At 40.8% G+C, this 23081-nt stretch overlaps 1 protein-coding gene across 13 annotated transcripts in view; it reads right to left on the bottom strand.

Moving 5' to 3' along the window:
* NRXN3 (neurexin 3) overlaps positions 1–23081 on the bottom strand; it is a 1424661-nt gene that overhangs the window by 1066939 nt on the left and 334641 nt on the right. For 4 of the 13 annotated variants that reach the window (XM_066627913.1, XM_066627922.1, XM_066627968.1 and 1 more), the window contains exons 3-5: positions 16122–16417; positions 9227–9250; positions 7251–7412 (exon numbers count right to left, since the gene is read on the bottom strand). In XM_066627913.1, coding sequence (XP_066484010.1) covers positions 7251–7412; positions 9227–9250; positions 16122–16417 — 482 coding nt within the window. Of the gene's footprint in view, positions 1–7250; positions 7413–9205; positions 9251–16121; positions 16424–23081 lie in introns of those variants that run through there. The other 9 variants (XM_066627886.1, XM_066627867.1, XM_066627878.1 and 6 more) reach the window with 5 other exon arrangements.

Below are 23081 nucleotides of genomic sequence, written 5' to 3'. Positions count from 1 at the left end.
CATGTGTGGTTGGTGTTGCTGCTGTTGTTTCTGGAATTTGTGTGTGCATTTTTCTTTTCTACATAGAACGGCATTTGAAAATGTAATCCCCAACTGCAGCTCTGAGTTGGCACAAGTCATTCTGCTGCCTCATTCTCACCTGCCGCAGAACATATAGGGAAATATATTTCTTCCTAAGGTGCATACTTAACTTAGGAACTGCCCCAAAACGTTGGGGTTGCCATTAATTTAGACAGTTTCAACACGTTTTTTGCCCGGCCCACAGGTGTGTACACATTTCTTCCTATTTGCATATATGCAACTTAGGGCCAGACAAATAAAATGAAGAAAAGTCTGTCACTGGCTATTAATCTTGATACCTAAGTGGAACCTCCCTGGTCAAAAGCAGTATACCTCTGAAGACCAGTCATAGAGGAAACAACAGCCGTTATGCCCTGCTTGTGGTCTTCCCTGAGATAGCTAGTAATCTTGTTGGCCACAGTAAGGAACAGAGTGCTAAACGTGATGGTCCTTTAATTAGACATGGTAGAACTTGTGTGTAGATCCAACTAGAAAGATGGTGAAATGTGTTCATGAAGTTTTGAGACACATAATTGCAAACTGTAGTACAATGGAAAAGCGGGCATAGAGGAGATGTGATATACCAAAGCACTGGAGAAAAGTACACACTGCTTCTTTATTTCAGTGCAGCAGAAACTGCCAACAAGGGCAGGCAGACAAGTTCACCCCACTCCCCCTCTATTACATACAGATAAAACATTGTTGCTTATGTATTTACTACCCTTATAGCATGCCTTATCTTTATTGCAGATTCATGCAGGTTAACAAAAATAAATAAATAAATGCAACAAAGATACAATATAACATAATTGTTACTGAAATGGCTACTAGAATCACTACATAAGTACCAAAACTCATTTGAGGCATGTGAGCCTTGTCCTTTCTTTGATCCTGGCCAGGATTTTGGGATGCCAGGGTTTAATAACTGACTAGCCCATCCCAGGAAACAGAGAAGACAATTTGCAATTTGTTACTGTATGCAACATTACATTCTGCATTAAACCTTTAGTCCCATGGTTCCCAAACTGGTGGGTCATGTCCCATTAGGGGAACTGAAAATAGGGCATTTCCCCTTAAGGGGAGTGGCCCTGCTCTGATGGCAGTGATGGTGCCACGGCTGTTTTACTTACCTGGGCGGCAGTGCTGGCCTCCTCCTGGGTCCTGGAGACTCACTGCTCTCCTCCGCAGCTGCTATAAAAAGCCCATATCTCTGATCTAAAGCTACTTTCAGTTTTTGGGGAAAATAAGAAGTAGCTTTGTAAACAAGCTGCGGAGATCAGAGGGGTCTGCAAGTCTCCAGGACCTTGCAGACCCAACAGGAGATTGGCACTGCACCCCAGGTAAATAAAAGGCCCCTTGGCAGCGGCAACACTGCAATTGTCGCAGCCCCATCTCTGCCCACCTCCTCACTACCCATACAAACACCTGGTTCTTAGCTCCCCTGTAAGAGTCTGAATACTTTAATCTGAATACTATTCTTAGGGAGGGGTTTCACCCAGGGAACCCCTCTAGGAACCAGTTCTCTTGGGCTAGTAGCAGCAGACTGAGGGCACAATCCTAACCCCTTATGTCAGTGCTTTCCAGCACTGGCATAGCACTACCAATGGGACATGTGCTGCATCCTGCATTTGGGTGGTGCTCACAGAGGCCTCCTCAAAGAAAGGGAATGTTTGTTCCCTTACCTCAGAGCTGCATTACCCTTATGTCAGTGCTGGAAAGCACTGACATAAGGGGTTAGGATTGCGTGGTAAAACTACCAAATCTTGTCCCACTAAGCTGCACATCCAAACCAAGCATAAGCATGGGTAATAGGAAGGGAGTAAGTGCCTGGCACTACTGTCCTAGATCAGTGGTTGGTTGCTGGAAGCCCCTCTTGCTCTTCATGACAGCAATATTTCCCATATGTGAGTACAGGTGCAGCCTATTTATCCAGATTTTTTATCTGCAGATTTGTCTCAATGTGAATGGGGTGGGGGAACTGAAAGTCACACACACCTTTGCCGGCTTCTCTCTCTGTTTCCAGGCAGCCCAAAACACTGCAAAAAGCCAGGCAGGGAAATAGCCCTGGAGCCCTTGAAGAGGTTCCCTTTTTAAAGGAACTGTAAGACTCCTGGAGCCCCTGAGGCAGCAGAGAGGCTGAAGAGGGGAAGGGGGGCAGAAAACCTCTGTAGCCAGAGAGGAGGTCTCTCTCTCTCTTGTGTGTGCGTGTGCGCACACAAAGGGCATGGGTGCTAGTAATAGAGGGGATTGCTTTAAAAAACCCAGGGAGTGTTTGCTGAATTCCCCCCCCCCCCCCCCATGGTGCAGGCAATCACCTACACAAGCAAGCCTTCCCAGCAAGCAAAGCATGAGATTTAGGCTACAATCCTCTCCACACTTTCCTGGGAGTAAGCCCCATTGACTACAATGGGACTTCTGAGTAGAAACGCATAGGACTGGACTCTTAAAAGCTCAGCATCCCACCTGTGAAAGAAGCGGGACAGCTGGTAACAGGCTGAGGAAGGGGAGGCAGGAGGGGGAGGAGAGGGGATTGCTAACAGCTGCCTTAGTTTCCTTCCAGCCCAAGTGTCAGGCTGCAGTGTATTTGCATAACTCTACGGAATTTAGCACAAAGTGTTTTTTGTTAATCTAGCCCAGTCAGGAACTAACACAGATAAATAGGCTCCACCTGCACTGACAAGTTGCAAGTGAGTTTTGATGAGTTTGAAACATTGCAGCAAATATGTAGGTTTCTGTTTGGACAAAACCTTGAGGAATTTTGAGAGAAGCACAAATGTAATGAAATTTCTCAGGGAGTTTCTATACTTCCTTATACTTCTGGTTATGTAGTTACACTTTCAATCACCTCTGGGAGGTGTTCTGAGGCATATTTTGGAGACTGTAAAATCAGAATCTATTAACTTTAAAATTTGGTACATTATTTATTACCAATTCAAATATTAGAAATAAACTTTTCACTTTGATCCTGCCCAGGCAGAATACAGATCTTTGTTAGATTATTCATTTCTGTGAATACCATATCATGTTTTGGGTGTGACAATAATAATAGTTAATATTCCTCAACTTATAGTTGCTGCTACCTTTTATTAGAAAGAGGAGGAAGGGGGACACACACAAAAATCCTGGATGTATAAAACAGGGCCGGCTTCAAGCCAATTGGGCCAATTTCTTCCAATGGGGCCCCATGCCCTAGGTGCCCCCATACTACGGTAATCTACTCTAGTATTATATGCAGTTTTATATTGAAATATGTTTAGATCCCTCTGGTTCATTAACTAACATGAACTTTTAAAGTGCTTATTTTGATTGCTTTCCATTCTACCATAGAGATATAAAGTCTATAATAAATTATATCTAAGATCCCACAGACCTTGGCTATGAACCTGGGTTCTGAATGGTGAATAACGTGTTCTGGAGAGGGTCTTTGTGCCATGTGGTTAAAAACACCTCCCCTCCTGACCTATACAAGAATCTTTCAGGTACAAAGAAAGGAAAATCAATACTATTTCCCTTTTCCATTCTCCAGAACCATCCATACCGTATAGCAATGAAACACTTAGGTTCAGGGCTGCCAGCCACACCTTAAAATAACCCTATGGTGCTAACTGCACAGCAAGAGAAGACCTCAAGAGAGTAGGAAAGAGAAAACAGTGTCTGCTACCCTGCTTATACCCCTCCGCTGCCCATCCCCACCAGTGTGAATAACACTACAAGATGAGAACCTTGTAGTTCCCATGAGGGCTGGGAGGGCTGCCATCTTAAAGAAGAGTCCTTCGCTTAGGACTGAGAATATGCTGCAACATTTTGCTGCACACCCCACTTGTCAAACTGCCCATACCGTAACTGATTATGTGTTTGGCAAGGCTCTGTGTTTTTCCAACCTGTAAAGACACAGTTGGTGCTTCAGCTACACTCTCAGTAAAATCTGCCACACTGTGTTGTCTGTTTGTTTTGTTTTTTAAAATTTAGCTTTGCTTCTGGTCTCTGTTCAATAAACACACATCTGTTCAGACTTTTTGTTGTTTTCCAAATAACTGTAAATCTGATTTCTTTTATAATGCTTCTCCTGTTCTCCTCTGTTTGTTAATGTATAAACATGTACATGCCTTGGATGTTCTCTTTTCTTTGTTTTTGGCATTTTTACGTTATTTTACAGTTCTACATTCTGGATAGAAGTTACTGCAGTGATTCTCAAATGTTTTAGCACTGGGACCCACTTTTTAGAATGGCAATCTGTCGGGACCCACCGGAAGTGATGTCATTAACCTGGAAGTGATGTCATGGTTGGAAGCAACATCTTTTGCACCGCCCGCAGTAGCCCGTGGTGCGCAGGATCTGGCAGCAGCTGTTTTCGGTGCCACCAAAGCTGCACGCCCTGGAGCAGCTCAGGTTTGGGCTGTTACTTACCTACCTACCTACTTACTTACTATGTTTTGACCTGGAGTGAACTTGAAGTTTCCTTTGTTATCATTGTCTCTCTATTCCTGGCTTTTTTGTTCATCAGAATAACTTTCCTTCCCTTTTTTGGATTCCATGTATATTTTTCCACCTACTTTTGTTTCATATATTCACACAATACTGCTTTCTGTTTCCCTTCAGTATACTATAGGAACCTTTTAGATTACTATTGGCATTTTTTTTTTCTTTGTTCATTTAAATCCTTCCAGCTATGTCTTTAAACTATATAAAAAACTATTCATGCATTTTCCTCAGAAAGACACAAACATTGTGGACTATTATTAGTTATTGGAGATGAACTGAAAACGGAATGCCATTACTTTCCTTGTCACTGCAGTATCTGATATGCTGCTTTTGAGCATGGAAGGGGAACCACCTTTTTAGCATTTTTTTTCTTTTATAGAACTGACTTCAAACCCTGTTTCCACTTGTGCATGAGGGAGAAGAGCACAACCTGTCACAATTTCCCATCCCAGCCCCCCCCCCCATGAGACCTAACATCTTGATCCTGTGGTTCTCCAATTCGTAGGAGCAGACTGGGGGTGGGGGTTAGCAGGGGGCTAGAATGACACTGCCAAAAATCATGTCCATCCTCATCTTGTGTGAGACAGTGTGGGTGAAGGAGAGGGTTTGGAACAACTCCCTAAGCTTATTCTGTCAACTTTCTAAATTACAAGCTGGTCCCCCGCCAATGTAGACACTGTTGTCAGTGTTTTTTACCTCATAGAATTTCAGTCTTCTCTCAAATTCTCCTGTATCTATTTCCTAAAAGAACTGCTGCTCTCCAAAACTGGACACTTACCTATGGTTTTCCAACAGTAGTACATTATTTACTTTCATTGTATTGTTCCTCAGACACTTTTACAACTTATTATTTGACTCTCTCTACATGATTTGATATACAGTATTTTTCCTACGAAAACATTCTACTGTATTTCTCCCCCCCCCATTCAGGTATGGGCCTGTGGTTCAGTTTTCCCCTCATGTAGGCTGTGTTCGTTTTTCAGATTGGAAATAGGAGGAAGTGATGTTTCTAGAATGCCTCTAGCATGCATCTAGCACGGTTCATTACAAAAATGACAAAATGGCATCCAGTCCTGAGGAGTCATTTAAATCAATTGCATGGAGGCCACCATGTTGTTACCATAATATATGGCACCCATTAGAAACAAATGCATGAAGGTGGCCATCTTTTCTAATTCTGAGTGCACAATTCAAATTGCTAGCATGGTGAGCATGCTGGAATGTGAAAAAAGAATGAGAGCCGGGCATGCTGAAAGGAGCAAAAAGAACAGCTCTCGAGCACTTCTAGCAATTGAAAAATGAATGCAGCCAAAGTTGTGAACAGTTATCAATTACAATCAGATCTGGCAGCAGTGGTCCATGCCTTAGTGACATCTTGTTTAGACTACTGTAATGCACTCTACATGGGGCTGCCCCTGAAGACAGTCCGGAAACTGCAATTAGTACACAATGCAATGGCCCATGTGGTCACAGGGACTCAACTTCTCAGTTGAGTCGCTACTCCGGTGGCTACACTGGCTGCCCATTTCCAGGCCCAATTCAAAGTGCTGGTACTTACCTTTAAAGCCCTAAATAGCCTAGGACCATGGTATCTGAAGGGCCGCCTACTCCCATATAATCCTGCCTACTGTCTTAGTTCATTGGAGAGGGCTGTGTTTAGGGTGCCACTGCTAGAAGAACTGAGGGGTGTGGTGGCAAGAAATAGGACCTTCTCATTGTGGCACCACTTTTATGGAATTCACTACCAGAACATCTAAAATCTGGCCCTTCAATAGAGAGTTTCCAGGAGGTTTAAAAACATTTGTATTCATATTAGCTTTTGGGGCTAGGTAAGGGTGGAACACTCCTGTTTGTCTTTTATGTACGCTGTTTTTATTGTGTGTTCATGTGTTTTAACTTGTCATGTTTTGCTTTTTTACTTGTCACCACCTATGGGTTTTTTTTTTTAATAGAATTATTATATTACTGTTGTGCTGGTTTTAAATGATCTAGATTTTAACTGTTTGTTTTGTAATTTTATGCTGTGTTTTATGTATTAAGTTTTGTAAGCCGCCTTCAGCTTTAGGAAAGGTGGGGAACAAACAAACAAACAAACAAACAAACAAAATTAGCTGCAATCAGTTAAATGAAACTCTACAATTTAACACCTGGAGGCTGCTGTTTTTAACTTCCGTTTCTGGCTTTCTCTAGCAATGTGTCCTGCCTAGGCTAGTTTCCCTGACAAAGTTCTGAAAAAGTTACAGAACAAATATAAGACTTTTTAACAACGTGGATTTTGCACAACCATTAGTCTTTTTACTTGGATATGTTAAATTGTTGGATTACTGCTGGCCATGATAACCTACAAATGTACAAAATCAGCTGCAGTTTCTCAGACTCAGAGAAACCGTCACTCTCTCCGACAGTCATACTTTGCTTGTACTCCGCACAGCCTGGCTCTTTCCCACCTGTCTCAGCCTCAGTACATCTGTGTGAATCAAGACCCTCTTGTGGTTCCCTTCATCATACAGCTGAATCAACAATTTGATGAAATCACAGGGGTCTGGCTGCAAACACAAGATAGTAGCTGCTTGTTCTCTTATTGTGCGTGTAGAAATCATTGGAAGTGCAAACAGGAGTTTCAACAATGCCACGAAATATTCAGTCACCCAAATCCCAAAAAGCTGGACATTGTTGGACAAGAAAGTAAAACTGGTTGAAACATTTACCTCTTTGAGGCAGCCCATGAAATTATTGCTGATTGGGGAACCAGGTAAATCGGCTGTGCTGGGGCTCCCACCGACGTAGAAGAAATCATCTGAACCTAGCATGGTATAGTCCTCCTGTGTGTAGCCTGTAGTGGTGAGGATCCCGTCCACAGAGATAGTCACCTGTTTGAAGGACACAATGGACAAAACAAAAAAAACAAAAGAAAAAAAACAAAATTCCCAGCAATGACCTTATGGTTCTTAGAAAAGTAAGTCACCTCCCCTACTTTTTATGCAGCTTTTAATATTTGCTAAGGTTTTTTTATTCAGAGCAGCTCAGTTCCATTTTCTAGTCTGCTTTTTTTGTTCCTTTGCTTCAGTTCCTCAGTTACCTGCTTTGCTATTTCAGCACTGCTAAAGCCAAGGAAAGCTATTCTACCTGCCCCAATAGTTTCCGCTTAATCAGGCCAGAAAATGGAACTGTTTTTTTTTTCCAAGACAGAGCTTATCTGAGCTGATTTTATGATTAATTTGTTATTTGTTGTGATTTTTGTTAGTTACGATCGTTAGTACAGAGACTAATGAAGTTGATATATTTGATTTTGCTTCTTTTTTATTTTTTATTTGCTCACAGCACACTGACGGTCATGCATTCAGGGAAGGGAGGGAGGGAGGGGATCTCACTTTCAATACATTATGGATGAACATGCTATGTACCTATGGAGACACACACCCACCACCCACCACCGCAACTCAAAAAGTTTAAAAAAAAGAAGAAGAGAAAAATCTGGATTACCAGCAAGAAGATAATAAATGCAAAACAGGTGAGGGTAAAAGGAAAATAAACCACACACCTGCAAGTGTGAGGAATAGGTGAGAGATTGAGAGAGAAAGAGAGAAAAACAGCAAGCGGGCGTACACACCACACTGACACACCCATGCCAATGATATTCAGAGACCAGAAGAAGGAAAGATTTGAAAGAGAGAGAAAATGCAGAAAGAGAGAAAAAGAGAGACTGACTTCTTCACACTTGCATGCAATCATCAAAAAACAGAAAAGAAGAACTAAACTAAAAGAAGAACCATCCAAGCCTTAACAGAAAATGAAAAAAGTCCAGACCCCATATCAAATGGAGGGTGAAGGGGGGCGGAGGGGGAGTAGGGGAAGGAAGGGAGTGAAAATGATGTGCATTTGATTCACATGTTGTTAGGTGGCTAGGAGTAGAAATGGAGGAAGAGAGAGTGAGACTCATAGTAAGGTGGGGCTTAACCAGATGTGGACATGCCATGCAGAATATGTACTGAAACAAACAACCGGCTGAGCTCCTTTCGGCCATGTCAGATGATGGAAGGTCAGAGAAAAAGAGAGGGAGAGAGAACAGACGTATGGGAGGTTGGCAGGAGGAAACGGTTAGAATGAAATAGGGAAGAAGAGGAGAGCTCTGGCCAGTTTTGCCTACAACAGCTGTTGCCACAACAAAAGGATGAGGGGGTAAAGATTGGCCTCACCACAACAAACTATAGGCCCTGACATGGTTGTTGAGCTAGAAACCTTCAGAGAGTACAAAGAAACAAAGCGGCAAGAAGAGAGAGCATGAAAGAAAGAAAATCAGAAGGAAAGAGAGAGAAGAAAAAATTAACAAAAAATATCAAAAATAGAGTAAAAGTAGAAAAATATATATATTATTTTTAAAAATTAAGAGAAAAGTGAAGAAGCCAATGAAAGAGATGATCAAATTCCATTTCCAGAACTGTTGTATTTGTTTGTTTGCTTCTTGTTTTGTTTTTTTCTTAAAGAATTAAAAAAATACAAAATAAAGAGGAGGAAAAAGGTGTTTATAGCAAAATCAAAAGACAAAATAAAAAAGGGAGGTAAGTATAAAAGGGAGGGGAAAACGGGGTAATGGGGAATGGAAAGGTAAAGGCAGGTAACACACGGCAAACCCAAAAAAAGAGACAATAAGAATGATATCTACCAGACAATGTAGTTTGTTTACCATAGCGTGTCCAATGCCTGAGTGCTTTGCGGAAAAGGGGGAAGAAAGGAAATTAAAAAATTGTGAACAGAACGATTGTTAATTAAAATAACTAAAAGCAAAGATGAGTCGTTAGGGTGTTAGTACATTAGTCGGTTAGTAAAAATGACACATTGCATGAATGGTCTAGTGTTAGTCTTTCAAAAAAAGGCGTGGGGCACCCGACACACACAGAGTGAGAAAGAGGACAATATGAGCAGGACTGTCTGGGAAACCATGCCATATAGATTGTTAGGAGGAAGGGAGCTGCCTACCCTTCCCAATCTCCTTATACTGTTTCCTGCCAATCCCACCCTGAGAGATTTTATTTACACTCCCTCCCCCAACTGGACTGAAATTAAAGAATATAAACAATACTTACATTCTAAAATTCCATCAAAGAGTATCCCCCATCCACACTTCTCCATCCCACAAATAAGTACCGTCATGAGAGATCCCGACATTGCTCCATCCCACAGCCCACCCCAGTTTTCTCTCCCTTCAGTTATTCCAGCCACTGCTGCCCTCAGATGCTGCTCAGTTATTCTAACCAACCGAATATATCTCTTGCTGCAGGCTGTTGATAGACGATTCCCTGGGGTTGTCCTTCCCGTACCCCAATTTCCAGATTTCTTTAAAGCAGATGGACTGGTGACTCTCAGGAAAGACATACAGAACATGAGAGGTTGGACTAACAGAGATGACGTATAGCTCACCTGTAGTACTCAGGAGGGTGGGGAGAAGTTTGCCTAATTGTGGAAGGCATGGTGATTGCTTGCGATAGACATTTTAGAAGGAAAGGAAATCATCTGATAGAATTTAACATGTCCTTTTCAGGGGTAAAAAAAAAGGTTTGCCTCTATTTCTTACTGGGAGGCTTGCATAGCTGACCTCCAGTATCCAGGTCTGTCAAAAATGCTATCAATTTTGGGGAAAAGAGGCATGTCCACTTTAGTTTAATAAAAAATTGCTGAAGTACTTTAATTACCTCTAATTACACAAAGGAGGTTGTTAATATATCTGCATACTTATTTAGAAGGAAAACTTTGTCCCTCCTCCTGTTTTTCTGCTTAAAATATGGTCACTGTAATTATTACCGTGGGCATAGCCCACAAAGACTTCATATTCCAATATTCATTGCTCAGTCAATAGACAATTGTTGCTCTAGAGCTACAGAAGACTTTTTAATTAGGAGTGATTCAGCAATAGAACAAACTACTTGGGCTCCCTTGACTTGGGGGGGATCTTATTCTCAGAAGTATTTCATAGGAAGTCTCAACAAATGTACAGGATTGGAGTAGGTGACCCACTGTGTCTTCTCAAAACCTATTGATACTGTGAGGCTGCTAGGAACAAGTTATCGTTTTTCGCGAGAGAGGCATCGTCCCTGTGGTGGGTATATTTATTCCACCACTGCGTTTGGTAAACAGGTGTGACACATTTTTACACAAGTGTTTCAGAAACCTGCAAAATTTGTTTGACCTTAGAGGTGACACTGGGTCAAATGATAAACTATGATTTGTCTCTAGTTTGGATTACATTGAAAATTGTAGACTCAGTTCAATAAAATGCAACTGTTTGATGTACAGTTTTATACAATTGTTAGTCAATTTCATAGCCAGAAATTCCAATCCAATGTGTCTAGATTTTCAGTCACTATTAGCTTGGAATGCTAATTAACTAGAGAATGTACAACTGCAATTGTACAATTATTTCATATCCTCTCTCTTTTTACAATGAAAACAAATACGTCGAGAAACCTCTCACCACATACTCCTGACATGTCTTATGATATTCTTGAAATTATAAGGGGAAGGTAGAGCAGGCAGGCGGGCAGGCGAGTTGCCAAATGTAGTAGCAGAATTGTAATAGGCCTTAATTTTTGTACTCCCTGCATGGCCTGCTGCATCTCTAACAAGCAGCCTTGTTACCAACCCTCTTCTGAAAGTGCTGGTGAAAGACATTAACTATCACACCCCCACCCACAAAAACGTTTCCCATGTGCTAAACATACCAAAGATTTTAATTAAATTAATAATAAGATAACTATGGTATTTGTGCTGGATACTCAAGAAAAACTTAAAGATAAATTGTAACGTTTGGGGTTTATTAGAAGCTGAATACATCCATTTCTTGCTGGCTGTATTACTTGAGACTTCAAGTGCAGGGATAGCATGTTTGAATGTTCTCTTTCATGCACACAAATCTCCTTGCACATAGAAAACTACTGTGTAAGGAAGAGAAATTCTAGGCTAGCAGAGTTCCTGGTGTGCTAGCTTCTTTTATGTGTAGGTGCAGGGATTTTTTTTATTTTTTTATTTTTTGTAAGGGAAATACTGATCTCCCACCTAAGGGGTCCAGCCAGATTTGTGCCATATGAAACTGCTATGTGTATGCATTGGCTATATGTCTCTGTCTGACAAGGAAAAGGGAAGATCTTTATTTACATAACCGATCTCCACTTATAATTTGAATTGCCGTCCTCCCCTACTCCTATGTTTTGAACAGGCAGCTCTGGCATGTGAGGAAGATTAATTTTCCTTTGGACATTGCTTGTCATTGAAGACTGATTTTCACCCATTGTCAGGAAATAATACACACCATTAACCAAAATGGTCAATGAAGCAGAGAGAGAATTTCAGAGAGCATCCATTCTGAAAGTGTTTTTAAAAATGGACAAAATGAATAAAGTTATGTTATAAAATTGTATTTGAAGCTGATGGTCCTTTACTGAACTGAGAGAATGCTTGAATGAAATGGGATCACCATCTGCTGCTTAAGAAATGAAATTTACATCTGTAAATGATCCAGGGGAAATAGAGAACCATTGCCTTCAGTAGGAACACTGCATTGCCATGATCCTTTAAGAAAGAATTGAACCTGACACCCTACCACCTCAGTGCTCACACACAGATGCCTCAACTATGCAGAAATGAAAGATTTGCAGCCCTGGATTAAAAATGTACCTTTTCAAAAGTGGCATTCTTTAAAAAGCTGAAATACCATTCGCAGCAAGAAACCAAAAAATACATGCTGGTAAGTTAAATGTTAAAAAAAAAAAAAAAAAGCCAAGAAAAATGGAGAAGTGTTCTAAGAAGTGCCTGAAGATCTAAAGAAGAAAAAAAAAGTATGAAAGTAGGAAGCATTCCAGAATATCAGTATAGCCATTGGTCCCCCATGATGTAAGATGAATGCTTATATTTGATAGAGGGATTGAGAAGAAGCCCAGAGAGTTCTCTTGATCTGTCTTTCCAAGAGAGTACATCAGAAAGACACCTGAAATTGTTATTTTCAGTTTACAAATCTAAGGAACCAGCTGCACAGGATAAAAGCTGCACAGGATGAGGTTGAAGACACATGGACACACTAAAAAGTTACATCCTTTGGTTAGGTGGTGCTACCAGAATTCAAACATAAAAGACTCCAGTATGTCGTTTGTCTCTATTATCGTCCTCAGTACCTTGAAAACTAATGGGCGGAGGGGGACACATTCTACTAGCCGCCCTGGGTCCCTTTAGGGAGGAGGGCGGGATATAAATAAAGTTTATTATTTATTTATTATTTATTATTCTACTAGTCTTACAAACAGGGTCAGCATGTCACACTGGTGCAGCAAAGTGGTTTCTGCTGCTGTTCCAGTGACAGGTACCAATACCAGATGAGATGCAGTGACATTGCACAAAATTGCTTCACAGCACAGAACTATATCGTGACAAGTCAATGTAGAAGATTACTCACCTAAAGGACAGTTGCCACCCCAAAGCCCATTCAATCATACCCTTACCTGTATACTAGCCCCCAACATTGCAACACACACTACTGTGAGGATGAAACAGAGGGGGATATGGCAGGAGCAGGCTTGCTTCTCAATGGCTACAGCCACTGGCAGTAGGAAGCAAGTTCAGCTCTCAACCAAATGGTATGTCCCTTAGAATATGGAAGAAAGAGAAAATAGTGCATTTCAGAATGACACAAACTGAGGGCAAAACCAATCTTTGATGATGGCCTGGCCCTCACTGAAAAGGATGTCACAGGAGCAAAGGGATGTAAAAGTGCAAGTTCTCCCTGTGCACATACCTTGCCATCACGATGACAGGTGTTTCAATAGTGTGTATTGATAAGAGTTAAGGGACTGAAAGTGACAGGAAGAATAACAGGGCAGTCTTGTCAGATTTGTTGAGAGTAAGCTCCTATGTGCACCATGCCAACAGGCTACATCTCCATCAGGATCAGATGTAAGTGAGGTAAGTTTAAAGCAGTCTATGAAGAGTAACAGAAGGAGCTCACTAAGAAGGTAGCAACCAAAATAGCAGAGGCACTTCAATGATGAAATGAATTCAGAAGACCACTACAATTATACATACCCCATCCTATCTAACTGAATTGTTTTTTACCAATACAAAAAATAATAGGTTAGAATGCTCTTGTAATCCCTCTTTGAAAAACATTGGTTCAATTTGCAGCAATCCGCAAAATGGCAAGCTGATGTTAAAATGTTTAGTAATTGGATGGGAGATGATGATACTGATAAGGTTTAATACACCCATGAGAGCAAATCAAGGGTATTGAAGTGTATATTTCAGGTCATGGCACTGTTAAAAGAATAACTATACAACAGGAAGTGTTGTACCCAATGTAACAGGAAAATATTGAATATATTCAATATGGGTAAAGATCAGAAAAGTTTAGAAAAAAAGGAAGGATAAGAGGAGATATAATTGAAGTACAAGGCATATTGAAACATATTGAAGGGGAAAATGACTAGGATACAGGATGTTTTTCCGCACATAATGCTTTAACTAGTAAAATTGACCTATGGCAAGTCTGCAAACAATTCTTTTTCTCATAGCACATGGCTTGTTTGTGGAACTCCTTGCCACTAGATATGGCACTGGCTGGCAGTATTACCACTGGAAAGTGAGACCAAAAAATTACTAGAATATAAGAATGCTTAAGTTATTAAGATATTAGAATGTTTAAGCTCAATGCATTCATTTTAAGACTAAAGATAAATGGTTAGAAAAATGAAGAGCGGTTGTTTAGTCCCTCTGCTATTGTCACAAGATCTGTTCTTGTTCTATAACAGCAGCTACAAGAAAACTTCTGGCCTGGCCATGAGATAGTTTGTTGGCTTAAGCTCTCCTTGCATTCAGTATGGATTTTCTTCAGTCCAGATAGGCTGTTTCAAATTGTTTGAACTCAAGATGAGCTGCCTTTTTAAAGACTAGGAGTTCTGCTCAGAATGAATTGCAACATGGAACATGAGAGCTCTTTAGATGTTCAGTCCAAAACAGGTAATTATATGGACATTTAGAGCAACCAATCGCTCAGATATACCTCAAATAATGTTTAAAAAAAACAAAACACTCCAAATTACAATGTAAGAAAAATGCATCCTAGAATATGCAGATTAGTTTCTGAAGAGAAATGAAAACTCCATTGCTGATGTTACTTGATCTCTTAGAAGACCCTGGAAAGTGAGCCTAATTATGCACCAAAACGCCCATGGGGAAGAAAGATTTTCCTGGCTTCTGAATGTGATTAGTTAATGCCCTTAGGCAGGAGGATTATATTATTTTCTGTTAGTGTAACTGTTCCCTGAAGGCCCCTAAAGTTGTATAAAATGATTGTTCATATGATTAAGCAAAATAAATAGGCTATGTTTTGCTTACATCAACACGTGCAAGTCTGAATGCTTGTAAATATTTTTTAACATTAATGTATTAATTTAAAAGAATCTCCATTTACAAGCTATTTACACAGCATTTACCAATCAATAAGACCCCAAATAGTTTACATACACACTGGAAAGCTCATTTGTCATGCTGCTGAAGGACCCAAGTGACTTGACACATTCACCAGCTTTCAGAAGCAAGGTTGTTTAAATTTATCTTACCTATTAAAAGTTAATATTTATATTTTATGAGCGTGTGAGAGAGGTTTCTGGATTTTAAGGCTGCTTGCGTAACGTCACCTGATGGAGCTGCCTGCTTAAGAGAAGCAGCAGATGCACTTTCAAAAGTGCAAGAATCAGGGGGAAAGCGCTCTTCCAAGGTGGTTTTGATTAGTAGGTCCTGTTTAAAATACTCATAGGTAAGAGTGGACAGAGAAAGTTGAAGTGCAGTTTCATAACAAAAAACCAAAGCAAAGAAATAAGGAGGTGTAAAAGAAGTATGGGCAGTTAAGTGTCAGGAGCATAAGGTTAAACTAAGTAATATATGCAGAAAAGGTTTTAAAAAAAGATAGTGAGAAAGGGCAGAAACAGATTATGGGCCCACTGTGTAGTTCTCCTGCACAAACCCTATTGAAATGGTCTTAGTTGTATGTCATGCATTTCAACAGGGTTTGTGCAGGAAGGCTTCCAAGCAGATTGGGCCCTTACAGAATTAGAGTAATGACATCATGGAAATGGTTAAATCAATTAACGGGACATAAAGGAGAAAAAGGGAGTGGATAAAGCGACTGCAGAAAATAGGCTCCTTTCCTACTGTAATTAAATGCAACAAGAATATTACTGATAAGATTGAAATGTAATTAAGGAAATAATAAAATAAAGAAAAGGAGGGGGAAAGAGCAAAGGAAAAGGGAGATGAAAGTAAAGTTAAGTCACAAAATCGTATTGTTAAATCAAATCAGGAGAGAAAAAAAGACAGAAAATTATTAAGTGGAAATGAAGATATTGCAATGAGGCTAAGTTACAGTAAATTAATGAGTACTTGTTTTCTTTCCCAGTTACTGCGCAAGGTGAGGGTACCAATGCTCAGCTGCTCCCACCCTAAGTCCCCATGTGTCTAACAGCTGCCCTAAGACTACTCATCTGCCCAAACTTTGATGCCAGAGAGAAACTTTCCCAGCATTCTCTCTCCTTCCCCATTACCTGCCGCAGGTTGCGTGTCACTTTTACGTCATGCCAATGGTTGTCATTAAATTTGCCACTGACAGGCTCCACAATGGCCTCGAAGGCTCCAGAACCCAGGTTAATGATCAGGGAGACTGCGCCGTCTTTCAGAGCCAAGTTGACATAATCGGCCGACTTGCCCGTGTGCAGAATAAGCCCATTGCGCTGCCACGTCTTGAAGGAGAGTGTGATCTCATCACTGCTGCTTTGAATGGGATTCTGGGAGAGGTCATAACACAGATATTCAGAGCCACGGAAGGTGGCTACGTTCTCATCTCTCGCTGCAAAAAGACAAAGAGAAGGACACCGAAGGTTGGTCAGTATTGTTTGTTGTGATCATGAAATGCTTCAAAAACATACGTGACATTCTGATCTTTTGCAACAACCAGCAACAGATTTTTTTTTCCATGTCAAGTCCTGCGCAGTCAAAGAAATGTCCACATTGATCTGGTGACTTCCAGTAATATTCTAAAGGGATAATTAACCACAGAAATCCACCAAGTTCTTAATTACAGTTGCCAATACCTAGGCACCACAAATAACATTCAATGAACCCAGAACTTTCCATTCCGAGTCTGGAGATTAGTATGTGCCTTAGCAAGTTTCCTAACCATCTAATAAATCGTGCAAAGGAGGAGGATTTATTGAGGGTTAGTTTTATTGTGAAGTTGGCATCGTCTATGGAATTGTCTAACAGATAACTTAATGTGACTAATTAACTGCTTTTCACAAATTGCTCTTTAGCCACTAGGGGTTTTTAAAATTGACTAATGACGAAAAATCAATTATCTTGAATGATTTCACCCTGGTTTTCATTCATTAGTAAAGAAGCATAAGGCAAAAGGAGTGTGTGTGTGTGTGTGTGTGTGTGTGTGTGTGTGTGTGTGTGTGTGCGTGTGTGTGTTTGGAGGTCCAATCCAAGATTGCACACAGTTCTTTCTTCAGTCCATGTCTCATATCTCTATATGAGTACTAGCATAGCTGACCAAAGTATTGCAATTGATTTTTTACAGGAATCCACTCTTTCCATTATCAACACCACAATTCTCAGCTAATTCCACCAACACCAATGTCTCCATATGAATTACCCAGTGGCAGAAAGCAGTCACACCTGGGAACACACAGCTCTTGCAATGATTAGTAACAATTTGCCCTTGTCTCATTTAATAATCATAACCAAGTACCCCAACCTTATTCATTTAAGATCAGCTTACACATGACTCCCAGGTAGTCTGCCATCCAGCCCCCATTTCCCCTTTTTCTTTTTATGCAAGAAGTTATCCCATTCCATTTGAACATTAAGCTGCAAAACATTGACCGTAAAAGGGCCTGCACAGGTATATGAAGTCATTCCATTGCTAAAACTAACTGCTAACTGGATGGCAGACTACCTGGGAGTCATGTGTAAGCTGCTCTTAAATCTTAAATCTGAATCTCATTGTAACTGATAGGTCTGAAGCACATTTCTGTGCCCCTCCCTTATTCATGTTGGCACACAGGATGACTGTACTTCACTGTACTAAAAACAACTGATTTTTAGAATAATATCTTTGGTGGGAGATTTTCTATCTCATTCTTTCCTGCCTCTAACACTCAGGTGCCTTTTGCCTTTTCTGACTTCAAAATCAGGTTCTTTAGCATTACTGTAATCGCTAATTTCAAATCCAGTGAGGAATAAAGTACTCGTGGCAGGAGCAAGAGCTCAGAATAGCAGGTGACTGTGCTCTGTTTTTTGCCCAATATAACCCTCAAATATTACAGACAGAGATCGAACACAAAAAGTCACCAGGAGACCAGTGCAGAAATTACAAAAGCGTCTTGTGGTACCTTAAAGACTAACAATTTATGGTTAAATAAAGCTTTCATGGACCACATTCCACTTTGTCAGATTCATGAAAATGGTGAAGTGTAGTTCACAAAAGCCTATACTGCAAGAAATGTGTTAATCTTCAAGGTGCCACAAGACTCTGTTGTTTTTGCTGCTTTTGACTATAATGACTGACTTTCTGGATGCAAAAAATGTATTTCTACATGTTCTGTACTTAACCTGTACTTAACCAAATGATTACAAGGCTGGAAAGAACTAGGAAGTCATCCATTCCAATCAAAGGCAAGGTGCCTCATACACTGCCTAGAGACTAACTAGATTAATAAGATCCCAAGATTAACTATACTATCTAGATGACAGTTCAAGAGCCAAAGTGAACACTCCAAGTATTTGGCATAATGAATAGCTCCAGATGTAAAGCTTATAGTGGAAATGTTTGTAGCCCAATCTCATCGTTGAGGTATGCCAGTTTACCTCCATGTACACCGGCACTATCACAGCATACAATGACAGCCCACACTGCCCATAATGTGGCACAATGACAGCACAAGAGACTCAGAATCTATCTAGACCAATGGTTCCCAAACTCATGGGTCATGACCCACCAGGAAAACTGGAAATGGGTCGTTCCCTTAAAGGGAGTGACCCAGGACCCAGGAATGGGTCCCCAGTACCACAGGGCCCCAGGGACATCCCTACGTACCCGGGAGTGTCTTGCAGCCTCCTGAAGGGTCCTGGAGGCTTGCAGCCATCTCTGTGACACTTCGCACAGCTGCAATGAGCTCTAGTCTGCTATTGCAGCTCACTTCTGGTTTGCGCGATCTCTGTGGCGCTGTCGGGGCCACACACCCCTCCCCCCCATAACAACTCACAGCAGTCCCAACTTCCTCGGAGGAGTTTGGGAACCACTGATCTAGACAGACCCAAGAGGAACAACATACATGGGATGGAATATTGGGCTGTCAGAGTTCCATTCCCTCTTGCGGGAGTGGAAGCAACACTGTGGGAGTTTCTCGTAGTTGCCAGGAAAGTGTCTCTCTGCTTGTAGAATCAAGTTCAATATATAATGAGCTAAATAGCATGTATCAACAGTATAATTTCAGAAGCACATATTATAGGATTTATGAATATAATGCAGATTTCATGGCTTAGGAGAGCTGAAAGTCAGAGGTGCCCCCTCCACCCCACCTTATTCCAAATTCATCACAAGAAAATTATGTTTGGAATTAGCAGATATATTCCTTTGTACATGAGGGTGATCAATTATCAATAATCACAATAAATTACAGTACTATTTGTAGTTTAATACAAACAGTGTCCAGTGATATAGCATCATATTTGACTCTTTCTCAATAATAAAGGCACACTGAAGGGCCAATTCAACAACACTAAAGTCAGATCTCTATGTTCAGTCACCATATGCTAGAGTTCTATCTAGATGTTACAATCCACCAAGCAGTGGCTCAAGTAATTCCCACTCATTCTAAACGTGGTCTGAGTTCACCAGACTGCATCAACGGGAAGTGAAAGGAAGCTTACAGAACACACTCTTGATATAATACCTGCAAACAGATGATTTGCATATGATTTGCAGGAGCTAATTTATTACTCAGTTGATACCATGCAAATATGCATAAACATTGTTTTGAAAACAGGCTGTTTGTAACATTTAAAAAAACTTTCATCTTACACCTCATTTGACAAATGTTACAATAATCTAAATTCAAATCCTTAATGAGAAAAAAAATGCTAGAATTTTACACTGCAATTGTAGAAGAATCACACAAAGGACCTGCACAAGACTGGAACTGAAGCTTTTAGACTCACAGAGTATCTCTCAACCAATTAAAATAAACCATCTCCCCCCATCTAGACAGGTCCTTCCCACTTTCCACCATCACCTTTTTTGTTTCTGTCAGTTTTTCTCTTTTCCTCTCCAAGAAATAGGGCCCAATCCTATCCAGCTTTCCATCACCGCTGCAACTGCTTTGCAGCCCTGAAGTAAAGTAACAAATGTTCCCATACCTTGAGGAGGTTTCTGTGACTGCCTCTCCACCACAGACCACCTCCAACCCTAACCCTAAAGCACTTTCACTAGAAAATTGGATAGTCCTTTCACAACTGGTGTGACTCAATTTTAATAAGGTTACAATCCGCTGACTGAAGCTCATGGAACTAGGATTAGGTAAACAGAAACTGGAAAAAAAAATTAGTATGAATATTCATACAGCAAAACTCAGGGTTGCCAACTGCATTCTTTTTTTTTCCCTCCTTGTGTGGAGAAAAAAAACATGACAGGGATAAACCAACATCATATGTCAGAATTTCTGCCTTCGTTGATTTTGCTAAAATGTATGCAGTTTTGTATGGTTTGGCTTCAAATGGTAAAAGTAACACCAGGAAGCTCTTTCAATTACTTTTTCCCCCATGACCCTCAAGACTTGTCTCCCCGAGCCAATGGCTTGAAGTCCAGATTAGCAAAATTACCAGATGATAAAAGGGCATAGTACTTTAATGCCTCTGGTACTTCTCAAATTCAAGGGGAAGGGAAGCAGTACACCACTGAACTAACCAGCTTTCTTGAAGGACATTAATTTTGGTCATCCTCTGAAAGAGTCATGTTCTGGTTAAATGCTAAAAATGTAAAACAAAACAAAAAAAAAAACACTTAGCAAAAACCAAATGCAAACCATACAAATTCTCCTTACCTGCTGTTGTCAAAATGAGTAAAAAGAAATTAATATAGATTAGACCATTACCTTTAAGAGCAGATGGCAAATTCCACCAGCAGCTAAATGGAGAATTACAGTAGGTCCCATCATACTAGTTGATCGTATTTGCTAAATGCTTCCTTCTTTATAAGGAACATGAAACCACTGATCTCTGTCCTGGAGTCTACTTACTTTTCCTCTTGCCTCACTGAGCCTACACTGACTATATCAAGTCCATTGTGACATCACAAGAACCATAAGAACATAAGAACAGCCCCACTGGATCAGGCCATAGGCCCATCTAGTCCAGCTTCCTGTATCTCACAGCGGCCCACCAAATGCCCCAGGGAGCACACCAGATAACAAGAGACCTGCATCCTGGTGCCCTCTCTTGCATCTGGCATTCTGACATAGCCCATTTCTAAAATCAGGAGGCTGTACATACACATCATGGCTTGTAACCCATAATGGATTTTTCCTCCAGAAACTTGTCCAATCCCCTTTTAAAGGCATCCAGGCCAGGCGCCATCACCACATCCTGTGGCGAGGAGTTCTACAGACCAACCACAGACCACAGAGTTCCACAGACCAACCAGAGAATGACATCATTAAATCACTTTCACAGAAATGCAGCAGAAGAAAAACCTCTGCTTCTCTGGATACATACCCGGTTCTAATCAATGAGTAGGAAAGGGGACTGTGAAAATGACAGGCATGAATGTTAGTAAATAAATGTCTAACTCAAATTGATATGTAGGTCTGTTAAATTTGCAGGATCTTGGTCTTAATACTTTTATTACAACTTGGCAGTTATTTATGATGCAACATACTAGCTGTTAAGGCAGCAATTTTCAACACTGTGCCGCAACACAGTTAACAGGAGTTTGGGGGAGGGTCATTTATTAGAAGGGCCATTGGGCGATGTGAGCCCCCCACTGTCAGCAAGATTTTCTTTGTCAAATGTAAAAACACTGATGGTGTGCCTTGATAATTTTAGCACCATCTCAATGTGCTGAGAGATGAAAATGGTTGAAAATTGCTGCATAACTCCTACAAAAAATTTGATAGTGTCACCAAACTGTGTCTTTAGTTCAAAATTAGCCTTTCTTATGTGTTAGACCAGGGGTGCCCAAACCCCGGCCCTGGGGCCACTTGCAGCCCTCAAGGCCTCTCAATGCGGCCCTCAGGAAGCCCCCAGTCTCCGATGAGCTTCTGTCCCTCTGGAGCTTTGTTGGAGCCCATACTGGCCCAACGCAACTGCTCTCAGCGTGAGGGCAATTGTTTGACCTCTCGTGTGAGGGCTCCCTCATCTGCTTGCTGATTGACATCTGTGATGCAGTAGCGGCAGCAAAGGAAAAGCCAGCCTTGTTTTGTGCAAGGCCTTTTATAGGCCTTGAGCTATTGCAAGACCTTCATTCATTCATATAAGTTCATCTTTAATATATTCATTTATGTAAACTTATGTAAATTTATTCAAATTTTAAATGTAAATTAATTCTTTCCCCCCTCCCCCCCGGCCCCTGACACAGCATCAGAGAGACGATGTGGCCCGCCTTGCAAAAACTTTGGACACCCCTGTGTTAGACATAGTTCACCACTGAAAAGCCTTTTTTTTTTTAAGAAAAAAAATTTTTGTAGTTGTTTCCCTAGAGAAGGGAGCTCAGTTGTGGCCAACTCTCATGTCATAAGCAAGCTGGGACTACAGAAAACAGCTTCCCCAAATCCTTACAATTGGCTTAGTTTTGTAGAGGGGGAGTCTATTATTCTAAAATGGCTGTACTTAACAATAAAATTACCAATGTCTCTGTAAAGCTCACTAAACAGTGCCTAATTTTAATCACACAGATAGTTGTGTCCATTTAGAACAAGATTACTCATATGTTTCTAATTAGGCAAGCATTAAGTCCTTTGTTGTGCTGGGTCAGCGCCTTGTAGGATTTTTCACAGGTCATTGTTTGTAGTCTAGACAATATAGTATGTGGCTTAACCCATTTTTGCCTGGCCCACAGGTGTACACAGTTGGTCACTGTTGCGTATATGCAACGTTGGGTAGAAATGGCTTAACTACATGCACACAGAATGCTAAAAAGTACTCATATTTTCATGTAAGAATATATACAGCCAATAATTATTCTTAGTAAGGTGTGCTTTTTTTTAAAAAAAGCATTCATTCTAGAATCATGCTCTCCTGGCAGGCACCCACCACAACACGTACATACATGTCACGCTTCACAAATTGAATAGAAATAAATAGCTGACGAGGCAAGACCTAACAACGGTCTGATCAAAGGCTTGAAAGCCTAGTCCAAGGCTTGGAACTGGAGAGATATGCAAATAACGCAAGATGAAGTTAAGAAAGGAAAAGAGACACAGGAAGGAAATGGGGGGGTAGCCAATGCC

This window comes from Tiliqua scincoides, chromosome 1, assembly GCF_035046505.1.
Source record: "Tiliqua scincoides isolate rTilSci1 chromosome 1, rTilSci1.hap2, whole genome shotgun sequence".
NCBI classification, from domain to species: Eukaryota; Metazoa; Chordata; class Lepidosauria; order Squamata; family Scincidae; genus Tiliqua; species Tiliqua scincoides.
Note: the sequence above shows the minus strand (reverse complement) of the source record. Positions and strands in the feature narration are given on the sequence as shown.